General features: G+C 42.2%; 1 protein-coding gene across 1 annotated transcript; it reads left to right on the top strand.

The window, feature by feature from the left end:
- Positions 1 to 1365: 1365 nt before the first annotated feature.
- On the top strand, positions 1366 to 25002 carry LOC116362029 (zinc finger protein 665-like). Its single transcript, XM_031816345.1, has 7 exons — positions 1366 to 1908; positions 2490 to 2587; positions 2721 to 2877; positions 6175 to 6950; positions 16768 to 16812; positions 16943 to 17120; positions 22505 to 25002. The coding sequence occupies exons 1-7, from the start codon at positions 1653 to 1655 to the stop codon at positions 23266 to 23268; spliced, it is 2274 nt and encodes a 757-aa protein (XP_031672205.1). The 5' UTR covers positions 1366 to 1652; the 3' UTR covers positions 23269 to 25002.
- The last annotated feature ends 678 nt before the right edge of the window (positions 25003 to 25680 follow it).

Below are 25680 nucleotides of genomic sequence, written 5' to 3'. Positions count from 1 at the left end.
TTAAACGAAACAAAACCGGAATGAACATACCTGAATTTGTCCAATAGAATCTCTTGTTTGAAACTGTTTGACTAATGGTTACACCCTATATTTCAGCAAGATGCAAGAAAGAGTGTGCAAGGCGGAATTGAATTTTTTTCTCTCGACCTGTGTGCATATACAGTATATCACAAAAGTGAGTACACCCCTCACATTTTTGTAAATATTTGAATATATCTTTTCATGTGACAACACTGAAGAAATGACACTTTGCTAAAATGTAAAGTAGTGAGTGTACAGCTTGTATAACAGTGTACATTTGCTGTCCCCTCAAAATAACTCAACACACAGCCATTAATGTCTAAACCGCTGGCAACAAAAGTGAGTACACCCCTAATATTTTACAGAACTGTAAAAAAAAAACTTTTGTGATATACTGTATGTTTTAAACTTTCATTCATTGGCTAGGTTGTAGCTACCTCATGATGGGGTTAGGGAACATCTGAGAATCATGTAGTAGTCTAAACCTATCGCTGTTACATTGAACTGGGTGAATGGAATATGAATGACAGTCATCCAACATGCTGTAGTAAAATAAGGCGTTGCTCATGATAAACAATATGGTCCTCCCTCATCTTAAACGGCACTGACCGCCACAGTTTGGATGGTGGACCATTCTTTCTACACTTGGGAAACTGTTGAGCTGAAAAACCCAGCAGTGTTGCAGTTCTTGACACAAACCGGAGCACCTGGCTCCTAATACCATACCCCATTCAAAAACACTTACATATTTTGTCTTCCCCGTTTACCCTCTGAATGGCACACATGCACAATCCATGCCTCAATTGTCTCGAGGCGTAAAAATCCTTATTTAACCTGTCTCCTCCCCTTCATCTACACTGATTGAATTGGATTTAACTACTGACATCAATAAGGGATCATAGCTTTAGCCTGGATTCACCTAGTCAGTCTATGGTCATGGAAGGAGCAGGTGTTCTTAATGTTTTGTCTACCCAGTGTATAGCACTACAGATAATCAAGTGCTATTTGCATGTGATGCATTTGCTCTGTTGTTTACAGTATGATTTGTATTGTATAGAGCGTTGCTTTAAGGGGAAAGTATGGTCACATGTAGATAAAAACTAATGTGAAAAATGAACAGAGTAATAACACAAATGTGTTTTAACACACTACCTATTCGTAGAAGTATTTATTCATCATCCACATATTCATATTAAGCTTCTACGTCTGTGTACAGGAAAGTATTATTTGTAAGACGTAAGAGAAAATATATAATCTTATTGTTAAATTATTATGACGTTCTTTCCAATACAAAAGTGTAGCAACTAATGTTCCCAAGCTGCGTTACCCACTCCAGCCAGGAGATGGCGTCTTTCAGGTGATGATTCTTGGGTGACGTATAATGGACTGGACGGGGCGCTTCGTCAGGAACAACAACACGGCTTCTCTTTCAACCACCTCGGTAGCTTGCTAGACAACATAAAACTGAACGATTGACGCTTTAGACCATGTTTGTGTACATTAGCTAATCTCTGTGTTTTAAACACTTTTCTGGTGACGTTTCAACTGGTTAACCTTAACCTAATTTGCTTATTCATTTTGCAAACGTGTTGAATATAACGTTACTGAGGTTAGCACTAGGCTAGTCGCTAATGCTACCTAGCGAGATAACATCCCTGACCATGAGCTCACTAAACTACTCCTCCCCTGCTAAAGAAGAGGAGAAAGAATCTTTCAGAATGAAAAAGGAGGAAGAGGAGGTTGTTATAGTGAAAGAAGAAGAGGATGTTATTGGGAAAGAAGAGAAAGCACCTTTTAGAGAGGAAGAGGATGCTGTCTCAATAAAGGTGAAGAAGGAAGACGTCTTGGGAGTGAAAGAGGAGGAGACAGAATATCAGATTAACACCAGTGAGTACTGTCTTAAACAGGGACACAAACTATGCCGTTGTTGAACTAATGTGGGGTTTTTAAGGGGAATTCTACTGAAGTTCTACACTTGAATATGTTGTTCAGTACTGTAGGAATTGTTAAAGGGTCAATCTGCCATTGGTTCATATATTTTTGGGTGTTTTAAATTAGATGTATTGAATTCTCCATGTGGTCGACATTAAAGTTCTCCTCATCTTTTATTTTATTTGAACTTTATTTAACTAGGCAAGTCAGTTAAGAACTAATTCTTATTTTCAATGACGTCCTAGAAACAGTGGGTTAACTGCCTTGTTCAGGGGAAAAACAACAGATTTTTTACCTTGTTCGGGGATTCGATCTTGCAACCCTTTGATCTTGCAACTAGGTTACCTGCTGCCAACAGGCTTTTAAAATTCAATATTGGTGTGTAATTTCTACTTAAAATATTTTTTTAAACGTAAAAGGCACCCATTTCGTGGGACGACTCTTTTACATTTTAGAGTCTATTTTAGATATGAATGTCTATGATTGCAATAGATGGTCATAAGTTTACCATCTGTTTGATGTTGTCGTTCACACAGGAGAGAGACATGACAATTGTGGATCCTCTGGGGAGCCTCAGCAACATCCTGATGCTGACGAGGCAGAGAAGAGTCTCTCCAGATCAGAACACCAGATGGTACAGCTTGGTCTGGTCTAGCATACAGCTTGCTTTATCGGCTTGGGCTGGGTTTCTGTAAAGCATTTTATGACAACAGTGACATCAGCATCCATAATGATATATCTCTATGTCCCCTCTTTATGATTACCAGGACAACGCTAGCTTGTGTCGTGTCTCTCACGGTAGCACCTTACTGCTGGGTATGAAGAGGTTGTCTGTGCTGCTGGTAGACTGCAGGAAAACAACGGGGCTGAGTGGAACTGTGAGAGGAGGAGAAGAGATTAAAGGATCAGATTTGACTCACCAAAGTAAGTGCTGTAGTTTAGTTTGAACAAATACAATAGATCTTCCCACTGGTATCTGTTACCAGGACAACCAGCAGAGTTCTGTTAGTTGACAGGAAGATAGACTGGTGGATATGGATGTTATCAATATCATAACACTGAAAAAGGATTCTGCCAATGAAAAGAGAGAAACCAATAGACCATATAAAACCTTGATGAAAGTTGGCTTTGGAGAGAAAGTTTCAAGATGATCCAATGTAAGCTGTTTATTTTACAAAAACTTATCCTTAAAACATTATGGATATTACATTGCCTGTCCCAGTCAACCCCCCCTATCTTTACAAGACTCTAGAACACACAAACAAAACTCAAGACACTTCAATGTGGTCTGTATTGCTTCATTAACATCTGATCTACAGAACTTGTTAAAAATGTCAAATATATATATTTTTAAAACAAGCTCCGTAAGCCTTTTCTAAAAGCTATGCAATATGATTGAATGAAAAGCATTTCTTGTGAGACTTGGCCTCCATCTCTGTAATGGACAAAATTAATTTAATTTCCTAATCTAACAGGTCAAATAAAGCCTGAACTCCAACATATAGACTTTAAAGAACATGGTTTAATATATATACTATATAGACCTTAAAGAACATGGTTTCATTTGGAAATGACTCACTTTATTGATTTAATATGTAACCGACGCCAGTGTGCTGCTACCAGTTTAGTTTCCTCCTCTGTCCCCATACTGGGCTCAAACTAGTGATCCTCTGATTCTTATCACATGTGACCGCTCTCCTTGACAATGAACCGATGGAGCTATACAAAAGGTACCAGTTGGACAGCTCCATCTGTGACGTTTCAAGCTGTGGAGTGAGTTTACGGCACGTTCTTACCTCCGTTACACACGTTACACATGTTCAGGTTGACTTTCCCACAGAATCAACTATGAAATATCACATATGGAATCATATAGTAGCCAAAAAAGTGTTAAACAAATTCTTCAAAGTAGCCACCCTTTTCCTTGCACACTCTTGGCATTCTCTCAACCAGCTTCATGGGGAAGTCACCTGGAATGCATTTCAATTTACATATGTGCCCTGTTAAAAGTTGATTTGTGGAATTTATTTCCTTCTTAATGTGTTTGAGCCAATCAGTTGTGTTGTGACAAGGTAGGGGTGATATACAGAAGATAGCCCTATGTGGTAAAAGACCAAGTACATATTATGGCAAGAACAGCTCAAATAAGCAAAGAGAAACAACAGTCCATCATTACTTTAAGACACGAAGGTCAGTCAATTCGGAAAATGTTAAGAACTTTTAGTTTCTTCAAGTGCAGTCGCCAAAACCATCAAGCACTATGATGAAACTGGCTCTCATAAGAACCGCCACAGGAAAGGAAGACCCAGAGTTACCTCTGCTGCAGAGGATAAGTTCATTAGAGTTACCAGCCTCAGAAATTGCAGCCCAAATAAATGCTTCACAGACACATCTCAACATCAACTGTTCAGAGGAGACTGTGTGAATCAGGCCTTCAAGGTTGAATTGCTGCAAAGAAACAACTACTAAAGGACACCAATGAGAAGAAAAGCCTTGTTGGGCCAAGAAACACAAGCAATTAACATTAGACCGGTGGAAATCTGTCCTTTGGTCTGATGAATCCAAATAAGACATTTTTGGTTCCAACCGCCATGTCTTTGTGAGACGCAGAGTAGGTGAATTAGAGGATCTCCGCATGTGTGGTTCCCACCGTGAATCATGGAGGAGGAGGTGTGAGGGTGCTTTGCTGGTGACACTGTCAGTGAATTATTTAGAAGTCAGGGCACACTTAACCAGCATGGCTATCACAGCATTCTGCAGCCATGCGCCATCCCATCTGGTTTGGACTTAGTGGGACTATCATTTGTTTTTCAACAGGACAATGAACCAAAACACACCTCCAGGCTGTGTAAGGGCTATTTGACCAAGGAGAGTGATTGAATGCTGCATCAGATGACCTGGCCTCCACAATCACTCGACCTCAACCCAATTGAGATGGTTTGGGATGAGTTGGACCACAGAGTGAAAGAAAGCAACCAATAAGTGCTCAGCATATGTTGGAACTCCTTCAAGACTGTTGAAAAAAGCATTCCAGGTGAAGCTGGTTGAAAGAATGCCAATAACGTGCAAAGCTGTCATCAAGGCAAAGGAGGGCTACATTGAAGAAGCTCAAATATAAAATTGTTTTGGATTTATTTCACATTTTTTGGTTTCTACATGATTTTATACGTGTTATTTCATAGTTTTGATGTCTTCACTATTATTCTACAATGTGGAAAATAGCAAAAATAAAGAAAAACCCTTGAATGAGTAGGTGTGTCCAAACTTTTGACTGAACACAAATATAAATGCAGCCTCCCGAGTGGCGCAGCGTTCTAAGGCACTGCATCGCAGTGCTAGCTGCGTTACTACCGATTCTGGTTCAATACCCAGCTGTGTCGCAGCTGGCCACGACCGGGAGAGCCATGAGGTGACGCACAATTGTCCCAGCGTCATCCGGGCTGGGGGAGGTTTTGGCCGGTCGGTCCTTGTCCCATCGCGCTGTAGTGACTCCTGTGGTGGGCCGGACGCATGCACGCTGACACGGTTCCTCCGACACCTTGGTGCGGCTGGCTTCCGGGTTGGCTCTTGACGTTCGCCTCTCCTGAGTCCGTACGGGAGTTGCAGCGATGAGACAAGACTGTAACTCCCAATTGACAAAAATTGGGGAGAAAAAGGGGGTACAAAAATATAAATATATATTTTTTTTATATACATCAAATATTTATTTAAAAAACTTTACCCAAAATATTATGACATTAGTGATTATTCAAAATGTTACACATTTGTGAACAGCATGTGTCAAACCCTTGAGACAACATGGTGCTTTGTGTCTGTCTCCAATGTAAAAAACAAGTGTTTGACTTCCACACAAAATTACTTCTTTACTTATTTTGGGTTTAAGGAAGTGTGTAGGTCACATTCTGTATCATACAACTATGAAGGTTATATATTTAGAACCACCTGCTTGATAGGAATCTGGCTATGTCTGTGTCTTGAGTGTGATAGAACTGTGTTTTGTGTTATGACTACTAAAACAGAATGAGTAATGTAACTATATTACCAGGAAGCTCTTCAACATGATTTGTTTTCAAATCACACAAAGATTGTTTTAAATTTTGAAATGTTTGAAAACTGGCCTCAGGGATCTGATCTGATTTGGATTAAACCTCACAGCAAGGCAGTTTTATCATGTGGAGATTTAATTCTGTTCTCTCTTTAAATAAACACTGTCTTTGGCAGGAGGAAAACCAAACTTGGAGGAACCAGAGACGTCCAAACCAGCAAGACGACACCTCTGCTCTCAGTGTGGAAAGAGTTTTATCAAGTTAGGAAGCCTGAAAGCTCATGAGCGAATACACACAGGGGAGAAGCCTTACCATTGCTCCCATTGTGGAAAGAGTTTTAGCCAGTTAGGAAGCCTGAAAGCTCACAGCCGAATACACACAGGGGAGAAGCCTTACCACTGCTCACATTGTGGAAAGAGTTTTAACCGCTTAGGAAGCCTAATTGCTCATGGGCGAATACACACAGGGGAGAAGCCATACCATTGCGAACAGTGTGGAAAGAGTTTTAACAAGTTAGATAACATGAAATCTCATGAACAAATACACACAGGGGATAAGCCTTACCACTGCTCCCAGTGTGGAACTAAGTTTACCAAGTTAGGAAGCCTGAAAAGACATGAGAGGACACACACCGAAGCAAAGCCTTTCCATTGCGCCTTGTGTGGAACGAGTTTTAACCATTTAGGAAACCTGAAAAGACATGAGAGAATACACACAGGTGAGAAGCCTTTCCATTGCGCACAGTGTGGAAAGAGTTTTAGCTTGTTAGGAAACCTACAATCTCATGAGCGAATTCACACAGGGGAGAAGCCATACCATTGCACCCATTGTGGAAAGAGTTTTAACCAGTTAGGAAACATGAAATATCATGAGCGAAATACACACAGGGGAGAAGCCATACCATTGCGCTCAGTGTGGAAAGAGTTTTACGGAGTTAGGAAAGCTGAAAGCTCATGAGCGAATACACACCTTACAAATGTCACTTAAAAGGCATGTGAGAATCCACAGACAAATATCTTCTCCTAGTGTGTAAACGGATATTTCACATCACCTTTAAGTTCATCAGAACATACACAGTGCTCCCATTGTCTTCTATTGTTGACTGAGAATGTGTTTACTTGTTTATACCATATAAAATGTAATTCAATTGGAAAAAATATACTATAAAATATATTTGTATGTCTTTGTTAGAAAATATTAATTGAATATGGAGTATGTCAGTTTGAATACAGAGTAAATCAGATTCCATGTGTCCAATGGTCCTTTTTTAAACTCCATGTGTGTGTTTATCTGGGTGTGTCATTCCTCCAGCACTACAGATAATCAAGTGATATTTGGATGTGATGCATTTGCTCCATTGTTCACATTTGCATCGTTTGCCCACTGATGATTTAATGACATGAAAATGTACACTGACTCGCCCACGGATTAAATAAAGAATCTTGGTTTGAGTTGGACTCCAGCAGATCCTTATTTTATAATATCCACCACAACTCTCCTACAGATTGCTGTTTCATCATTGTCTCAATGAAAAGTTCTTCGTTTCGACTTTCCCGAGGGCATTTACAAACCTCCCACTGGTTGAATAAACTTTGTTTCCACATTTCAACAAAATAATTCCATGTGATGTTTGATCAATGTGGAAAACTGATTGGATTTGTAAAAAGACATCAACATCAGGTATTTATATTTATTTTTCACCCAACTGGCAACCTAAATCCAATGACAGGTGACATTTTGTGTTTCACCCAACTTGCAACCTAAATCCAATGACAGGTGACATTTTGTGTTTCACCCAACTTGCAACCTAAATCCAATGACGGGTGACATTTTGTGTTTCACCCAACTTGCAACCTAAATCCAATGCAGGTGACATTTTGTGTTGATTTCATGTTAAATTCACTTTAGTTGAGGACTCAAAGAAATGTAAATAGAAACTAGACGCTCAATTGACTTCTTTGCCCAGTGAGCTGGTTTGAATATACGGCAGGTGTTGGATCAATATCCACCTTAGTTGCTAAGTTTCCACGCAATTTGCGACAGATTTTCATATAATATAATAATAATATTTCATAATATTCTCCAATCTGCTTCAAACAATATATGCATGTTTCCATCAGACTTATTGTGGATAAAATGCTGAGCGTGATGACGTAGTGCACAACAAAATAACGTCTGTTGTTAAATTCCCCCGTGCATTAAACAATATACGCATTTTCCCATCGGAAATGTTTGCATCAAACAGATTTATTGCGGATAAAAGTATTTGCGTGATGACGTAGTGCACGGAAAAAATGTTTTCCTGTTGAATTCCCATGTACTGAATGAAAAATACAAGTTAAATGGGTTTCAATCACATTTTCAACTGATGGTTTTAAAAAACTGTTGCGTTATATAGAAAACGTGCTCTTGGCATGTAGCCAGCAGCTCACAGAAACAGTGTTGGTAGGCTACCTACATGATGAGATTATTATGGATGAGAGAGATATTATTTTATTTGTCAAATGGCAGCCAAGCATCGATCATCATGTCACCAGAATAAGACCATCAAAATGTATTGGAAAGGAGCATCAAGCTCATCACCTCCACTTTCACCACCCTGTGAAGTTCATAACTTATTTAATCTGTAGCCTAATAAACTACATGGGTTCCCAAATCGTAGTGGGAGGAACAATCAACATATCATCACGTGACTCCAAGTTAACTTCGATATGATGGTTATTATATAAATATTTGCGCATAAAGGAGTTTCCACCGCCTTTTCTCATTTATACATTTTTACTGAAACAAAAACACCCCACCATGTTAAACAAACCAACAAATCTTCTGGAGGCATTTATAAAATTATACAGGCATATCCTGTTTCCATCAGCCCAGTCATTACTTTTGAAATGGTTGGATCAATATCCACCTTCATGATATGGATGAGTCGTTCTATATGATGTCATAATACACCCCTCTGATAATCAAGTGATATTTGGAATGTCTGAGTAGTTCTATCTGATGTCATAATACACCCCTCTGATAGTGATACATTTGCTCCATTGTTTCCATGTCAGTTGGTTTCCCACTCTGATGATTTACATCTGACAGAGGGGCTTTAAATGAATAGTATGGTGACATCTTAGTGGGGCTTGAAATTAATAGGATTATTAATCATAAACTCCTATAGCAACAATACACTGTGGCTTTGACATCAAGAAGAGAACGGGCTGATGGGTGGTGGTGCTACTCTATAGGTAAGGCTGTCCAATAGGAATGTTCAATACACACAATAGGTTGATCAGTAGCCAGTTAGCTAGCTGCTACAGTCCAATATGAATGTTCAATACACACAGTAGGACTGTTGACCAATATGAATGTTCATAATAAATAAATAAAGGTGGGCTCTCCTGTCAACATGGGGCTCCTGCTGCAGGTAGCCTAGCGGTTAATGGTGTTGGGCCAGTAACTGAAAGGTCTCTGGTTTGAATCCCAGAGACGACTTGGTGTTACATTCCCCAGTTTCTGTGTGTTATGGGTTTGTATTTCAGGAAATGGCTTCCTGGATTCCTCTAAGCAGCTGATTGGTCGGCCCCGTTGATGATTGGCTCTGACCCCGCCCTCTCGTCAGAAACAGCTGTCTTCAATTACCGATTCCTTCTGAAGCTAGAAAAGCAAGTGTTCCTATGTTAGGAGAGAGCTGATTGATATGTCTTGTGTTGGTTGTTGCTGATTGATATGTCTTGTGTTGGTTGTTGCTGATTGATATGTCTTGTGTTGGTTGTTGCTGATTGATATGTCTTGTGTTGGTTGTTGCTGATTGATATGTCTTGTGTTGGTTGTTGCTGATTGATATGTGTTGGTTGTTGCTGATTGATATGTGTTGGTTGTTGCTGATTGATATGTGTTGGTTGTTGCTGATTGATATGTGTTGGTTGTTGCTGATTGATATGTGTTGGTTGTTGCCCATTGATATGTGTTGTGTTGGTTGTTGCTCATTGATATGTGTTGTGTTGGTTGTTGCTGATTGATATGTCTTGTTGGTTGTTGCTGATTGATATGTCTTGTTGGTTGTTGCTGATTGATATGTCTTGTTGGTTGTTGCTGATTGATATGTGTCTTGTTGGTTGTTGCTGATTGATATGTGTCTTGTTGGTTGTTGCTGATTGATATGTGTTGGTTGTTGCTCATTGATATGTCTTGTGTTGGTTGTTGCTCATTGATATGTGTTGGTTGTTGCTCATTGATATGTGTTTTGTTGGTTGTTGCTCATTGATATGTCTTGTGTTGGTTGTTGCTCATTGATATGTCTTGTGTTGGTTGTTGCTCATTGATATGTGTTGTGTTGGTTGTTGCTCATTGATATGTCTTGTGTTGGTTGTTGCTCATTGATATGTCTTGTGTTGGTTGTTGCTCAGAGGTTTTTGTTAAGTATTTTGTAGCCGCTGATCTAAAGTATATGTGTGCCAATAGGGCACAGTGTTTTTGATTCTTGAAATTGTTTACTTACGTTTGTATTATTCTGTTTCATTTGTTCCCAGGGGGGAAGGGGAAGGCACCTAGGGAGTGCTTAGGCAAGAGGCCTTTGGGCATACATAACCCATAGTATTTACTGTGTATGCACACTAGGTAAGACCTGGGTGGACCACCCCCCCCCCCTGTATTTTGATAAGCGCACCGGGTGGTGCTAAGTTAGGTAAGTAGTGGGTAGGCAGGTAAGGTAGGAGAGGGTAGGTTAGGTAAGTAGTGGGTAGGCAGGTAAGGTAGGAGAGGGTAAGTTAGGTAAGTAGTGGGTAGGCAGGTAAGGTAGGAGAGGGTAAGTTAGGTAAGTAGTGGGTAGGCAGGTAAGGTAGGAGAGGGTAAGTTAGGTAAGTAGTGGGTAGGCAGGTAAGGTAGGAGAGGGTAGGTTAGGTAAGTAGTGGGTAGGCAGGTAAGGTAGGAGAGGGTAGGTAAGTAGTGGGTAGGCAGGTAAGGTAGGAGAGGGGGCTTTGACATTTACTTTCTTTGATTCAGTTCAGCCCCTTTTCCCCAAAATGACCTTGTGAAGGAAGCAATAAATGATCTGCCTTTGTCATCCTTACTCACATCCACAATCCCTTTTTCACTCCACGGGGAGTTGAGTTGTAGCAGGGTGTTGCGTTCCCTCTTCCAAGAGGTGTAACACTAGGTGAAAAATCTGTCCATGTTAGGAGCCTCATGTTGACAGGAGAGCCCACCTGCACTCAGCTGGCCAGGTGTCTTAACAGGAACAGGATGTGCCTGTCCAACACTCTTCCCCACATGAAGGATGGTGTCACATGGTCACGCAGCTCTCTTCATTGAGGAGACACACTAGACGCATCAGTAAGTCATCACAAATGACTATTTCTAAACAAAGATAATAGACAAGTGGAAAGGGACAGGTTTCTTATTGGTTACACATTACTGCACATAGTAACATTAACGTTGTGCTGTTGATGTATTGCTGTCACACCCTGATCTGTTTCACCTGTCTTTGTGGTTGTCTCCACCCCTCTCCAGGTGTTGCCCATTGTCCCTGTGTATTCATACCTGTGTTCTCTGTCTTTTGCCAGTTTGTTTTGTTTCGTCAAGTCTACCAGCGTTTTCCCTCTGCTCCTGTCTCTCGATTGTTCCTGTTTCCTAATTTCCCCGGCATTGACCATTCTGCTTGAGCCTGCCTGCTGTCCTGTACCTTTGCCCCATCTATCTGGATTACTGACCTCTGCCTGCCTGCCGTCCTGTACCTTTGCCCCACCAATCTGGATTACTGACCTCTGCCTGACCCTCGACCCTCCTCCTTTTGCCTGCCCATTTTCGAGTAATAAAGGTAATTTCGACACCTGGGCCACTGTCTGCACCTGGGCCGCTGTCTGCACCTGGGCCGCTGTCTGCACCTGGGCCGCTGTCTGCACCTGGGCCGCTGTCTGCACCTGGGTCGCTGTCTGCACCTGGTTCACTGTCTGCACCTGGGTCTTACCTTTGATAATCGCCATCTGCTGGCTGGAGTGGGTAACGCAGTTTGGAAACAATAGTTACTACACTTTTTGTGTTGGAAAGAACCTCATAAAAATTTAACAATCAACAGATATATTTTATGTCTTTCAAATAATACTTTCCTGTACACAGACGTTGAAGCTTAATATGAATATGTGGATGATGAATAAATACATCTATGAATAGGTAGTGTGTTAATATACATTTGCTCTGTTTATTTTCACATTCGTTTTTATTAGATGTGACCATACTATTCCCTTAAAGCAACGCTCTATAAGATACACATCGTCCTGTACAGAGCAAATGCATCACATGCAAATAGCACTTGGTTATCTGTAGTGCTATACACGGAGTATACAAAACATTAAGAACACCTGCTCCTTCCATGACTTCGACTGACCAGGTGAATTCAGGCTAAAGCTATGATCCCTTATTGATGTCACTAGTTAAATCCAATTCAATCAGTGTAGATGAAGGGGGAGAGGCAAGTTAAATAAGGATTTTTAAGGCCCGAGATAATTGAGGCATGGATTGTGTATGTGTACCATTCAGAGGGTGAATGGGGAAGACAAAATGTGTAAGTGTTTTTGAACAGGGTATGGTAATAGGTGCCAGGTGCACCAGTTTGTGTCAAGAACTGCAACGCTACAGTTTTTTAGCTCAAGTTTCCCATGTGTACCAAGAATGGTCCACCACCCTAACAGTGGTGGTCAGTGCCCTTTAAGATGAGGGAGGACCATTTTGTTTTTCATGAGTCACCGATTGTATACTATGTATTTTTTATTAGCTAAGTAATAAATGGCAAATGCAACTTTTGTATATACGGGCTCACTGTAATACCATGCAGGGCAGAACAGAGAACTGACTGGGCTCACTGAATTGAGGCTGTTCTGAGGGGATTAGGGGAGGGTCCAACTCCATATTAGGAAGGTGTTCCAAATGTTTGGTATAATCAGTGTACATATCTGCCATTTAGCAAACACTTTTATCCAAAGGGATTTGCAGTCATGTGTGCAAACACTTTACATATTGGTGGGCCCAGGAATCAAACCCATTACAAATCAGAAACTTTCTGTCCAAAAATGATGCAGAAAAATTAATCCATGCTTTTGTCACTTCTAGGTTAGACTACTGCAATGCTCTATTTTCCGGCTACCCGGATAAAGCACTAAATAAACTTCAGTTAGTGCTAAATACGGCTGCTAGAATCCTGACTAGAACCAAAAAATTTGATCATATTACTCCAGTGCTAGCCTCTCTACACTGGCTTCCTGTCAAAGCAAGGGCTGATTTCAAGGTTTTACTGCTAACCTACAAAGCATTACATGGGCTTGCTCCTACCTATCTCTCTGATTTGGTCCTGCCGTACATACCTATACGTACGCTACGGTCACAAGACGCAGGCCTCCTAATTGTCCCTAGAATTTCTAAGCAAACAGCTGGAGGCAGGGCTTTCTCCTATAGAGCTCCATTTTTATGGAACGGTCTGCCTACCCATGTCAGAGACGCAAACTCGGTCTCAACCTTTAAGTCTTTACTGAAGACTCATCTCTTCAGTGGGTCATATGATTGAGTGTAGTCTGGCCCAGGAGTGGGAAGGTGAACGGAAAGGCTCTGGAGCAACGAACCGCCCTTGCTGTCTCTGCCTGGCCGGTTCCCCTCTTTCCACTGGGATTCTCTGCCTCTAACCCTATTACAGGGGCTGAGTCACTGGCTTGCTGGGGCTCTCTCATGCTGTCCCTGGAGGGGGTGCGTCACCTGAGTGGGTTGATTCACTGTTGTGGTCATCCTGTCTGGGTTGGCCCCCCCCCCCCCCCTTGGGTTGTGCCGTGGCGGAGATCTTTGTGGGCTATACTCAGCCTTGTCTCAGGATGGTAAGTTGGTGGTTGAAGATATCCCTCTAGTGGTGTGGGGGCTGTGCTTTGGCAAAGTGGGTGGGGTTATATCCTTCCTGTTTGGCCCTGTCCGGGGGTGTCCTCGGATGGGGCCACAGTGTCTCCTGACCCCTCCTGTCTCAGCCTCCAGTATTTATGCTGCAGTAGTTTATGTGTCGGGGGGCTGGGGTCAGTTTGTTATATCTGGAGTACTTCTCCTGTCCTATTCGGTGTCCTGTGTGAATCTAAGTGTGCGTTCTCTAATTCTCTCCTTCTCTCTTTCTTTCTCTCTCTCGGAGGACCTGAGCCCTAGGACCATGCCCCAGGACTACCTGACATGATGACTCCTTGCTGTCCCCAGTCCACCTGGCCATGCTGCTGTTCCAGTTTCAACTGACCTGAGCCCTAGGACCATGCCCCAGGACTACCTGACATGATGACTCCTTGCTGTCCCCAGTCTACCTGGCCATGCTGCTGCTCCAGTTTCAACTTCCACCTGACTGTGCTGCTGCTCTAGTTTCAACTGTTCTGCCTTATTATTATTCGACCATGCTGGTCATTTATGAACATTGAACATCTTGACCATGTTCTGTTATAATCTCCACCCGGCACAGCCAGAAGAGGACTGGCCACCCCACATAGCCTGGTTCCTCTCTAGGTTTCTTCCTAGGTATTGGCCTTTCTAGGGAGTTTTTCCTAGCCACTGTGCTTCTCCACCTGCATTGCTTGCTGTTTGGGGTTTTAGGCTGGGTTTCTGTACAGCACTTTGAGATATCAGCTGATGTACGAAGGGCTATATAAATAAATTTGATTTGATTTGATTTGATTTGATTACCCTGGTTTTACAAGCACCATACTCTACCAACTGAGCTACAGGACCACAAGGAATGATCAAGGAATGACGCAGATAAACTGTCTGACCTTCATTCCTACAGCCTTCATCTCCGTCCCTGGAGTCTCTTCACTGTCTGATCTTCATTCCTACAGCCTTCATCTCTGTCCCTGGAGTCTCTTCACTGACTGATCTTCATTCCTACAGCCTTCATCACCGTCCCTGGAGGTTCTTCGCTGCACATCAGACAAGTTCTGAAGAGTTCCAGAAGCTGTACTTCATCTCCTTGTTAGGAGCAGAGTTTCAGACTGGTGTGCCTGGCACCTATTACCATACCCTGTTCAAAAACACTTACATGTTTTGTCTACCCCATTCACCCTCTGAATGGTACACATACACAATCCATGCCTCAATTATCTCGGGCCTTAAAAATCCTTATTTAACTTGCCTCTCCCCCTTCATCTACACTGATTGAATTGGATTTAGCTAGTGACATCAATAAGGGATCATAGCTTTAGCCTGAATTCACCTGGTCAGTCAAAGTCATGGAAGGAGCAGCTGTTCTTAATGTTTTGTCTACCCAGTGTATAGCACTACAGATAACCAAGTGCTATTTGCATGTGATGCATTTGCTCTGTACAGGACGATTTGTATCTTATAGAGCATAGCTTTAAGGGAATAGTATGGTCACATCTAATAAAAACGAATGTGAAAATAAACAGAGCAAATGTATATTAACACACTACCTATTCATAGATGTATTTATTCATCATCCACATATTCATATTAAGATCTACGTCTGTGTACAGGACGGTATTATTTGAAAGACATAAGATAAAATATATCTGTTTATTGTTAAATTATTATGACGTTCTTTCCAACACAAAAAGTGTAGTAACTATTGTTTCCAAACTGCGTTACCCACTCCAGCCAGCAGATGGCGATGGGCGTCTTTCAGGTGATGCTTCTTGCGTGACGTATAATGGACTGGACGGGACGCTTCTTCAGGAACAACAACACGGCTACTATTTCAACCACCTCCGTAGCTTGCTAGCCAACATGAAAATAATAGATTGACGCTTTACACCGTGTTTGTGTACATTAGCTAATCTCAGTGTTTTAAACACATTTCTGTTGACTTATCAACTGATGACCTTTAACCTAATTTGCTTGTTCAATTTGCAAACTTGTTTAAGATTGATTCTGAGGTTAGCACTAGGCTAGTCGCTAATGCTAACTAGCTAACATCCCCGACCATGAGCTCACTAAACTACTCCTCCCTTGCTAATGAAGAGGTGGTCTGCTGGACGGAGAAAGAAGCTCTGGAACTGAACATTGTCGTGGGAGATGAGGGTGTTACAGTGAAAGAAGAGGAGGCTGTTGTAGTGAAAGAAGAGGAGGCTGTTGTAGTGAAAGAAGAGGAGGCTGTTGTAGTGAAAGAAGAGGAGGCTGTTGTAGTGAAAGAAGAGGAGGCTGTTATAGTGAAAGAAGAGAAAGAACCTTTTAGAGAGGAAGAAGATGCTATCTCAATAAAGGTGAAGGAGGAAGACGTTTTGGGAGTGAAAGAGGAGGAGACAGAAGATCCGATTAACACCAGTGAGTACTGTCTATAACAGGGACACAAACTATGCAGTTGTTGAACTAATGTGGGGTTTTTAAGGGGCATTCTACTGAAGTACTACACTTAAATATGTTTGTTATAAAGTGTTAAATGTTCAATCTGCAGTTGGTTCATATATTTTGGGGACTTTTAAATGAGATGTATTGAATTCTCCATGTGGTCTACATTAAAGTTCCCCATTTAAAAATTCAATATTGGTGCATATTTTCTACTTAAAATATCAAAGGGATGCAAAAGCCAACCATTTTGTGGAATGACCCTTTTACATTTGCATCACAAACAATATTTTACAAAATCATAATGAAAGTGGCCATTTTAGGCCCTTTTAGACATATTCATGCCTCTGGTAGGCTCTGTGATTGTAATAGTAGTTCATATGTTTACCATCTGTTTGATGTTCTCGTTAACACAGGAGAGAGACATGGCTATCGTGGATCCTCTGGGGAGCCTCAACAACATCCTGATGCTGATGAGGCAGAGAAGAGTCTCTCCAGATCAGAACACCAGATGGTACAGCTTGGTCTGGTCTAGCATACAGCTTTCTCTCTCTGGGTCTGGGTTTCTGTAAAGCATTTTATGACAACCGTGACATCAGCATTCATAATGATATGCGTCTGTGTCCCCTCTTTATTGTTACCAGGACAACGCTAGCCCTTCCTCCCTCCTGGAGTCCCCGTGTCGTTCCTCTCCCGGTAGCACCTTACTGCTGGGTATGAAGAGGTTGTCTGTGCTGCTGGTGGACTTCAGGAAAACAACGGGGCTGAGTGGAACTGTGAGAGGAGGAGAAGAGATGAAAGGATCAGATTTGACTCATCAAAGTAAGTGCTGTAGTTTAGTTTGAACAAATACAATAGATCTGCCCACTGGTATCTGTTACCAGGACAACCAGCAGAGTTCTGTTAGTTGACAGGAAGATAGACTGGTGGATATGGATGTTATGAATATAATTGAAAACACTGAAAAAGGATTCTGCCAATGAAAAGAGAGAAACCAATAGACCATATAAAACCTTGATGAAAGTTAGTTTTAGAGAGAAAGTTTCAAGATGATCCAATGTAAGGTTCATGTTTTCCTAAAAACATAGATGTTACATTGCCTGTCCCAGTCAACCCCCTATCTTTACAATACTCTAGAACTAAACTCCAGACACTTCAATGTGGTCTGTATTGCTTCATTAACATCTGATCTACAGAGCTGATCTACAGCTTGTTAAAAATGGCAAATGTATATTTTCATCTAGAAGAAAAAGAAACGCACACCTATTTAGGCGAGGTGCTGAGTAGAAAACTTGAAAATAAAGGAGAGCTGCACATTCTAGGAGCTCAGATCACATTCTAGGAGCTCAGATCACATTCTCGGAGCTCAGATCACATTCTCGGAGCTCAGATCACATTCTCGGAGCTCAGATCACATTCTCGGAGCTCAGATCACATTCTCGGAGCTCAGATCACATTCTCGGAGCTCAGATCACATTCTAGGAGCTCAGATCACATTCTCGGAGCTCAGATCACATTCTAGGAGCTCAGATCACATTCTCGGAGCTCAGATCACATTCTCGGAGCTCAGATCACATTCTAGGAGCTCAGATCACATTCTCGGAGCTCAGATCACATTCTAGGAGCTCAGATCACATTCTCGGAGCTCAGATCACATTCTCGGAGCTCAGATCACATTCTCGGAGCTCAGATCACATTCTAGGAGCTCAGATCACATTCTAGGAGCTCAGATCACATTCTAGGAGCTCAGATCACATTCTCGGAGCTCAGATCACATTCTAGGAGCTCAGATCACATTCTAGGAGCTCAGATCACATTCTAGGAGCTCAGATCACATTCTAGGAGCTCAGATCACATTCTAGGAGCTCAGATCACATTCTAGGAGCTCAGATCACATTCTCGGAGCTCAGATCACATTCTAGGAGCTCAGATCACATTCTAGGAGCTCAGATCACATTCTAGGAGCTCAGATGCAAAAATATCCAACGTTTTGACAGCCAAGCTGTCTTCATCAAGGTATATGTATTTTCAAACAAGTTCTGTAAGCCTTTTCTAAAAGCTATGCAATTTGATTGAATGAAAAGCATTATTTGGGGGGGGGGGGGGGGGGACTCTAACATAAAGACCTTAACAGAACATGTCTTAATTTTGAAATGACTAACTTTATTGATGTCATGTGTAACTGACTCCAGTGTAAACGACTCCAGTATAACTGACTCCAGTGTAACTGACTCCAGTGTAACTGACTCCAGTGTAAACGACTCCAGTATAACTGACTCCAGTGTAACTGACTCCAGTGTAAACGACTCCAGTGTAAACGACTCCAGTGTAAACGACTCCCGTGTAACTGACTCCAGTGTAAACGACTCCAGTGTAACTGACTCCAGTGTAACTGACTCCCGTGTAACTGAGTCCCGTGTAAACGACTCCAGTGTAACTGACTCCCGTGTAAACGACTCCCGTGTAAACGACTCCCGTGTGCTGCTAACAGTTTAGTTTCCTCCATTGTTCCTGTTCCCATACTGGACTCAAACTAGTGATCCACTACTTCTCAGCACACAAAAAAGGTTAAATAAATACAAATAAAAAAAATCTATAGCAGCAAGGATCTGACACCTCCAGAGGGCTTGATGGCTCAATCCACCAGAGGTATGGCTACATCATAGGCCTTGTTCAAAGGCATCTCTGTTCAAGAGCTCTGTAATGCAGCATGTTGTGGTGATGAACCTTCATGAGGTTCTATAGCAGCAAGGATCTGACACCTCCAGAGGGCTTGATGGCTCAATCCACCAGAGGTATGGCTACATCATAGGCCTTGTTCAAAGGCATCTCTGTTCAAGAGATCTGTAATGCAGCATGTTGTGGTGATGAACCTTCATGAGGTTCTATAGTAGCAAGGATCTGACACCTCCAGAGGGCTTGATGGCTCAATCCACCAGAGGTATGGCTACATCATAGGCCTTGTTCAAAGGCATCTCTGTTCAAGAGCTCTGTAATGCAGCATGTTGTGGTGATGAACCTTCATGAGGTTCTATAGCAGCAAGGATCTGACACCTCCAGAGGGCTTGATGGCTCAATCCACCAGAGGTATGGCTACATCATAGGCCTTGTTCAAAGGCATCTCTGTTCAAGAGATCTGTAATGCAGCATGTTGTAGTGATGTACCTTCATGAGGTTCTATAGCAGCAAGGATCTGACACCTCCAGAGGGCTTGATGGCTCAATCCACCAGAGGTATGGCTACATCATAGGCCTTGTTCAAAGGCATCTCTGTTCAAGAGATCTGTAATGCAGCATGTTGTGGTGATGAACCTTCATGAGGTTCTATAGTAGCAAGGATCTGACACCTCCAGAGGGCTTGATGGCTCAATCCACCAGAGGTATGGCTACATCATAGGCCTTGTTCAAAGGCATCTTTGTTCAAGAGATCTGTAATGCAGCATGTTGTGGTGATGAACCTTCATGAGGTTCTATAGCAGCAAGGATCTGACACCTCCAGAGGGCTTGATGGCTCAATCCACCAGAGGTATGGCTACATCATAGGCCTTGTTCAAAGGCATCTCTGTTCAAGAGATCTGTAATGCAGCATGTTGTGGTGATATACCTTCATGAGGTTCTATAGCAGCAAGGATCTGACACCTCCAGAGGGCTTGATGGCTCAATCCACCAGAGGTATGGCTACATCATAGGCCTTGTTCAAAGGCATCTCTGTTCAAGAGATCTGTAATGCAGCATGTTGTGGTGATGAACCTTCATGAGGTTCTATAGCAGCAAGGATCTGACACCTCCAGAGGGCTTGATGGCTCAATCCACCAGAGGTATGGCTACATCATAGGCCTTGTTCAAAGGCATCTCTGTTCAAGAGATCTGTAATGCAGCATGTTGTGGTGATGAACCTTCATGAGGTTCTATAGCAGCAAGGATCTGACACCTCCAGAGGGCTTGATGGCTCAATCCACCAGAGGTATGGCTACATCATAGGCCTTGTTCAAAGGCATCTCTGTTCAAGAGATCTGTAATGCAGCATGTTGTGGTGATGAACCTTCATGAGGTTCTATAGTAGCAAGGATTTGACACCTCCAGAGGGCTTGATGGCTCAATCCACCAGAGGTATGGCTACATCATAGGCCTTGTTCAAAGGCATCTCTGTTCAAGAGATCTGTAATGCAGCATGTTGTGGTGATGAACCTTCATGAGGTTCTATAGCAGCAAGGATCTGACACCTCCAGAGGGCTTGATGGCTCAATCCACCAGAGGTATGGCTACATCATAGGCCTTGTTCAAAGGCATCTCTGTTCAAGAGATCTGTAATGCAGCATGTTGTGGTGATGTACCTTCATGAGGTTCTATAGTAGCAAGGATCTGACACCTCCAGAGGGCTTGATGGCTCAATCCACCAGAGGTATGGCTACATCATAGGCCTTGTTCAAAGGCATCTCTGTTCAAGAGATCTGTAATGCAGCATGTTGTGGTGATGTACCTTCATGAGGTTCTATAGTAGCAAGGATCTGACACCTCCGGAGGGCTTGATGGCTCAATCCACCAGAGGTATGGCTACATCATAGGCCTTGTTCAAAGGCATCTCTGTTCAAGAGATCTGTAATGCAGCATGTTGTGGTGATGTACCTTCATGAGGTTCTATAGCAGCAAGGATCTGACACCTCCAGAGGGCTTGATGGCTCAATCCACCAGAGGTATGGCTACATCATAGGCCTTGTTCAAAGGCATCTCTGTTCAAGAGATCTGTAATGCAGCATGTTGTGGTGATGAACCTTCATGAGGTTCTATAGTAGCAAGGATCTGACACCTCCAGAGGGCTTGATGGCTCAATCCACCAGAGGTATGGCTACATCATAGGCCTTGTTCAAAGGCATCTCTGTTCAAGAGATCTGTAATGCAGCATGTTGTGGTGATGAACCTTCATGAGGTTCTATAGTAGCAAGGATCTGACACCTCCAGAGGGCTTGATGGCTCAATCCACCAGAGGTATGGCTACATCATAGGCCTTGTTCAAAGGCATCTCTGTTCAAGAGATCTGTAATGCAGCATGTTGTGGTGATGTACCTTCATGAGGTTCTATAGTAGCAAGGATCTGACACCTCCAGAGGGCTTGATGGCTCAATCCACCAGAGGTATGGCTACATCATAGGCCTTGTTCAAAGGCATCTCTGTTCAAGAGATCTGTAATGCAGCATGTTGTGGTGATGTACCTTCATGAGGTTCTATAGTAGCAAGGATCTGACACCTCCAGAGGGCTTGATGGCTCAATCCACCAGAGGTATGGCTACATCATAGGCCTTGTTCAAAGGCATCTCTGTTCAAGAGATCTGTAATGCAGCATGTTGTGGTGATGAACCTTCATGAGGTTCTATAGTAGCAAGGATCTGACACCTCCAGAGGGCTTGATGGCTCAATCCACCAGAGGTATGGCTACATCATAGGCCTTGTTCAAAGGCATCTCTGTTCAAGAGATCTGTAATGCAGCATGTTGTGGTGATGAACCTTCATGAGGTTCTATAGTAGCAAGGATCTGACACCTCCAGAGGGCTTGATGGCTCAATCCACCAGAGGTATGGCTACATCATAGGCCTTGTTCAAAGGCATCTCTGTTCAAGAGATCTGTAATGCAGCATGTTGTAGTGATGTACCTTCATGAGGTTCTACTGACTGGACATCACTACACATACGGTGAGTAGAGTGGGGACCTCTGAGGGATGATCCTGTCTAGACTTGGCATCGGAGAGTATATGAGCTCTATGGTAGTTGACTATATCCCCAAAGTGAAAGACTAACGAGTCATTGAAATAGAACTTAAAATAGATTCTATGATATTCACCAGGTTACCTTTCACACATGGAAGACGGGAGCGGCTATATCCCTTATGGAAGTGGCGTGGTCTGCTATTGGCCGTTGCTCGATTGACGTTGTTTGACTGGATCTCCCTAGACTCCGCCCCTAACGAGGCTTATAATATCATAGAACCGGGGTTATGTTAGGTAACCTTAAATTACATGTCCTACTATGCTAATCTCTCTGTATTAAAGGGCCCATAACTTTAACACTGGCAGAGATCCTGGAACTGATATACCCTTAAAGTATATTATGTTCAACTATTTGAAAATAATACAAACATTTGTTTTCAATATTCATGTAGTAAAAAATGAAGGTTTTGGACTTCCACACAATAATTAACACTGTCTTTGGCAGGAGGAAAACCAAACTTGGAGGAACCAAAGACGTCCGAACCAGCAAGACGACACCTCTGCTCCCAGATTGGAAAGAGTTTTACCAAGTTAGGAAGCCTGAAAAGACATAAGCGGACACACACAGGAGCGAAGACACACCATTGCTCCCAGTGTGGAAAGAGTTTCAAATTGTTACGAACCCTTAAAGGTCATGAGCGAATACACACAGGGGAGAAGCCATACCACTGTACCCAGTGTGCAAAGCGTTTTACCCATTTAGGAAGCCTGAAAGCGCATGAGCGAATACACACAGGGGAGAAGCCTTACCGCTGCTCCCAGTGTGGAAAGAGTTTTACCCAGTTAGGAAACCTGAAAGCTCATGAGCGAGTACACACAGGTGAGAAACCTTACAAATGCTTAGACTGTGGGAAGATATATTACTCATCACAGTCACTTAAAAGTCATGAGAGAATCCACACAGGGGAGAAGCCTTACCACTGCTCCCAGTGCGCAAAGCATTTTACCCATTTACGATGCCTGAAAGTTCATGAGCGAATACACACAGGAGAGAAGCCTTACTGCTGTTCCCAGTGTGGAAAGCGTTTTACCCAGTTAGGAAACCTGAAAGCTCATGAGCGAATACACACCGGGGAGAAGCCCTACCACTGCTCCCACTGTGGAAAGAGATTTAACCATTCAGGAAAGCTGAAAGAACACATGAAACTGCACACAGGTGAGAAGCCTTACAAATGCAAGTCCAATATGAATGTTCAATACACACAATAGGTTGATTGCTAGCCAGTTAGCTAGCTGCTACGTCTTTGTCCGCACAGCAGCTAGCTATCAACAAAGTCAAAATGGACTCCAGGCCTGGTGGTGGCAGCAGTGCATTACAACCACTGTTTACCGGATTAACCACATTTCCATCCAAAGTTTTTATTTGAGTCAAGTCATACCTTATACAAAAACTCAAGACAGATGTGATGGAAACAGGTTTTCAGAAGACTGAGGTGGGTTTCCCTCCAACTTTTTACCTGGGCTTTGCTCCGTTCATATTTATTTTGATCCTGACAAACCCCAATCCCTGCCAGTGACAAGGATACTCATAACAGGATGCTGCCACCACAATACTTATTGTGTGGTTAATATGTGGTATATCTCCAGGTCATCAGACTTAAATAGTCCCCTCTAGCCGGCCTCTGCCCAGTACCCTGCCCTGAACTTTAGTCACTGTTACTAGCCGTCTACCACCCAGTACTCCACCCTGTATTCTAGTCAAGGCTCATCCTATATAACTACTACTGTTCACACCTTTACTATTAAAATACGGTCCATAATGTCTATACACACCATCACATACATTGTAAACAAACTGTATATTTATATTCCGGACTCTGACATTGCTCGGTCTACTATTTCTCAATATTTCTTCATCCATTTCTTAAAAGAAATTGTGGGGATTTGCATGTGTTGTTTTGTTAGATATTACTGCACTGTTTCGCTACACCTGCGATAACATCAGAGAAATGTGTGTATGAGACCAATAACATTTAATTTCATTTGATTTGATCTGTGGTCAGAGGTGTGCAGACAACAGATGGTGTTTATGGTGGAGAGGACTGTGGACTCAGTGGAGGACATCCCAGCCACTTGGCAGTGTTGACACTGCTACTTCCTATCTGACTGGTAATAGGACTTCACTGCTACTTCCTATCTGACTGGTAATAGGACTTCACTACTACTTCCTATCTGACTGGTAATAGGACTTCACTGCTACTTCCTATCTGACTGGTAGTAGGACTTCACTGCTACTTCCTATCTGACTGGTAATAGGACTTCACTGCTACTTCCTATCTGACTGGTAATAGGACTTCACTGCTATTTCATAGTTTTGATGTCTTCATCTATTATGCTATAATGTAGAAAATAGTAAAAAATAAAGAAAAACCCTTGAATGAGTAGGTGTGTCCACCGTTTGACTGGTACTGTAAACTTATGCTACTGTCACATAACATAATACCATGTCAGAGTCACATAACATAATACCATGTCAGAGTCACATAACATAATACCATGTCAGAGTCACATAACATAATACCATGTCAGAGTCACATAACATAATACCATGTCAGAGTCACATAACATAATACAATGTCAGAGTCACATAACATAATACAATGTCAGAGTCACATAACATAATACAATGTCAGAGTCACATAACATAATACCATGTCAGAGTCAGTGTTTGCATCCTTAGATGCTTTGGTAATGTGTTATATTGTGTACATGTTCCACCTGTAGATACTAGTACATTAGTAGTACATAACAGTGTAATAGTGTAGTACCACAGTACGGAACCAGAACCAGCCTTCTGGACATGTGTAGTATGTAAAATATCAGGGACTCCTTGATTCACCAAAGGTTCTTGTTCTCTACAGTTTAACATAAACAGTATTTCTCTCCCCTCTAAAAACATACTTTTGGATTATAAACATGTCATTAAAAAAGATGCCTAAAGTAGCCAGTGTATCTTGTCATGTCATATACATCATAACCCAGGGGTGGTCAAATTGTTGTTAGAATGTCATATACATCATAACCCAGGGGTGGTCAAATTGTTGTTAGAATGTCATATACATCATAATAACCCAGGGGTGGTCAAATTGTTGTTAGAATGTCATATACATCATACCCCAAGGGTGGTCAAATTGTTGTTAGAATGTCATATACATCATAACCCAGGGGTGGTCAAATTGTTGACCACCCCTGTGGTTGTGAAGAATCAACAACAAGTGGGACACAATCATGAAGTGGAACGACATTTATTGCATATTTCAAACTTTTTTAACAAATCAAAAACTGAAAAATTGGGCGTGCAAAATTATTCAGCCCCCTTAAGTTAATACTTTGTAGCGCCACCTTTTGCTGCGATTACAGCTGTAAGTCGCTTGGGGTATGTCTCTATCAGTTTTGCACATCGAGAGACTGACATTTTTTCCCATTCCTCCTTGCAAAACAGCTCGAGCTCAGTGAGGTTGGATGGAGAGCATTTGTTAACAGCAGTTTTCAGTTCAATTCTTGATTGGATTCAGGTCTGGACTTTGACTTGGCCATTCTAACACCTGGATATGTTTATTTTTGAACCATTCCATTGTAGATTTTGCTTTATGTTTTGGATCATTGTCTTGTTGGAAGACA

Source organism: Oncorhynchus kisutch, unplaced genomic scaffold (genome assembly GCF_002021735.2).
Source record: "Oncorhynchus kisutch isolate 150728-3 unplaced genomic scaffold, Okis_V2 scaffold782, whole genome shotgun sequence".
In the NCBI taxonomy this organism is placed as follows: domain Eukaryota; kingdom Metazoa; phylum Chordata; class Actinopteri; order Salmoniformes; family Salmonidae; genus Oncorhynchus; species Oncorhynchus kisutch.
This window is presented reverse-complemented; position numbering and strand designations above follow the sequence as displayed.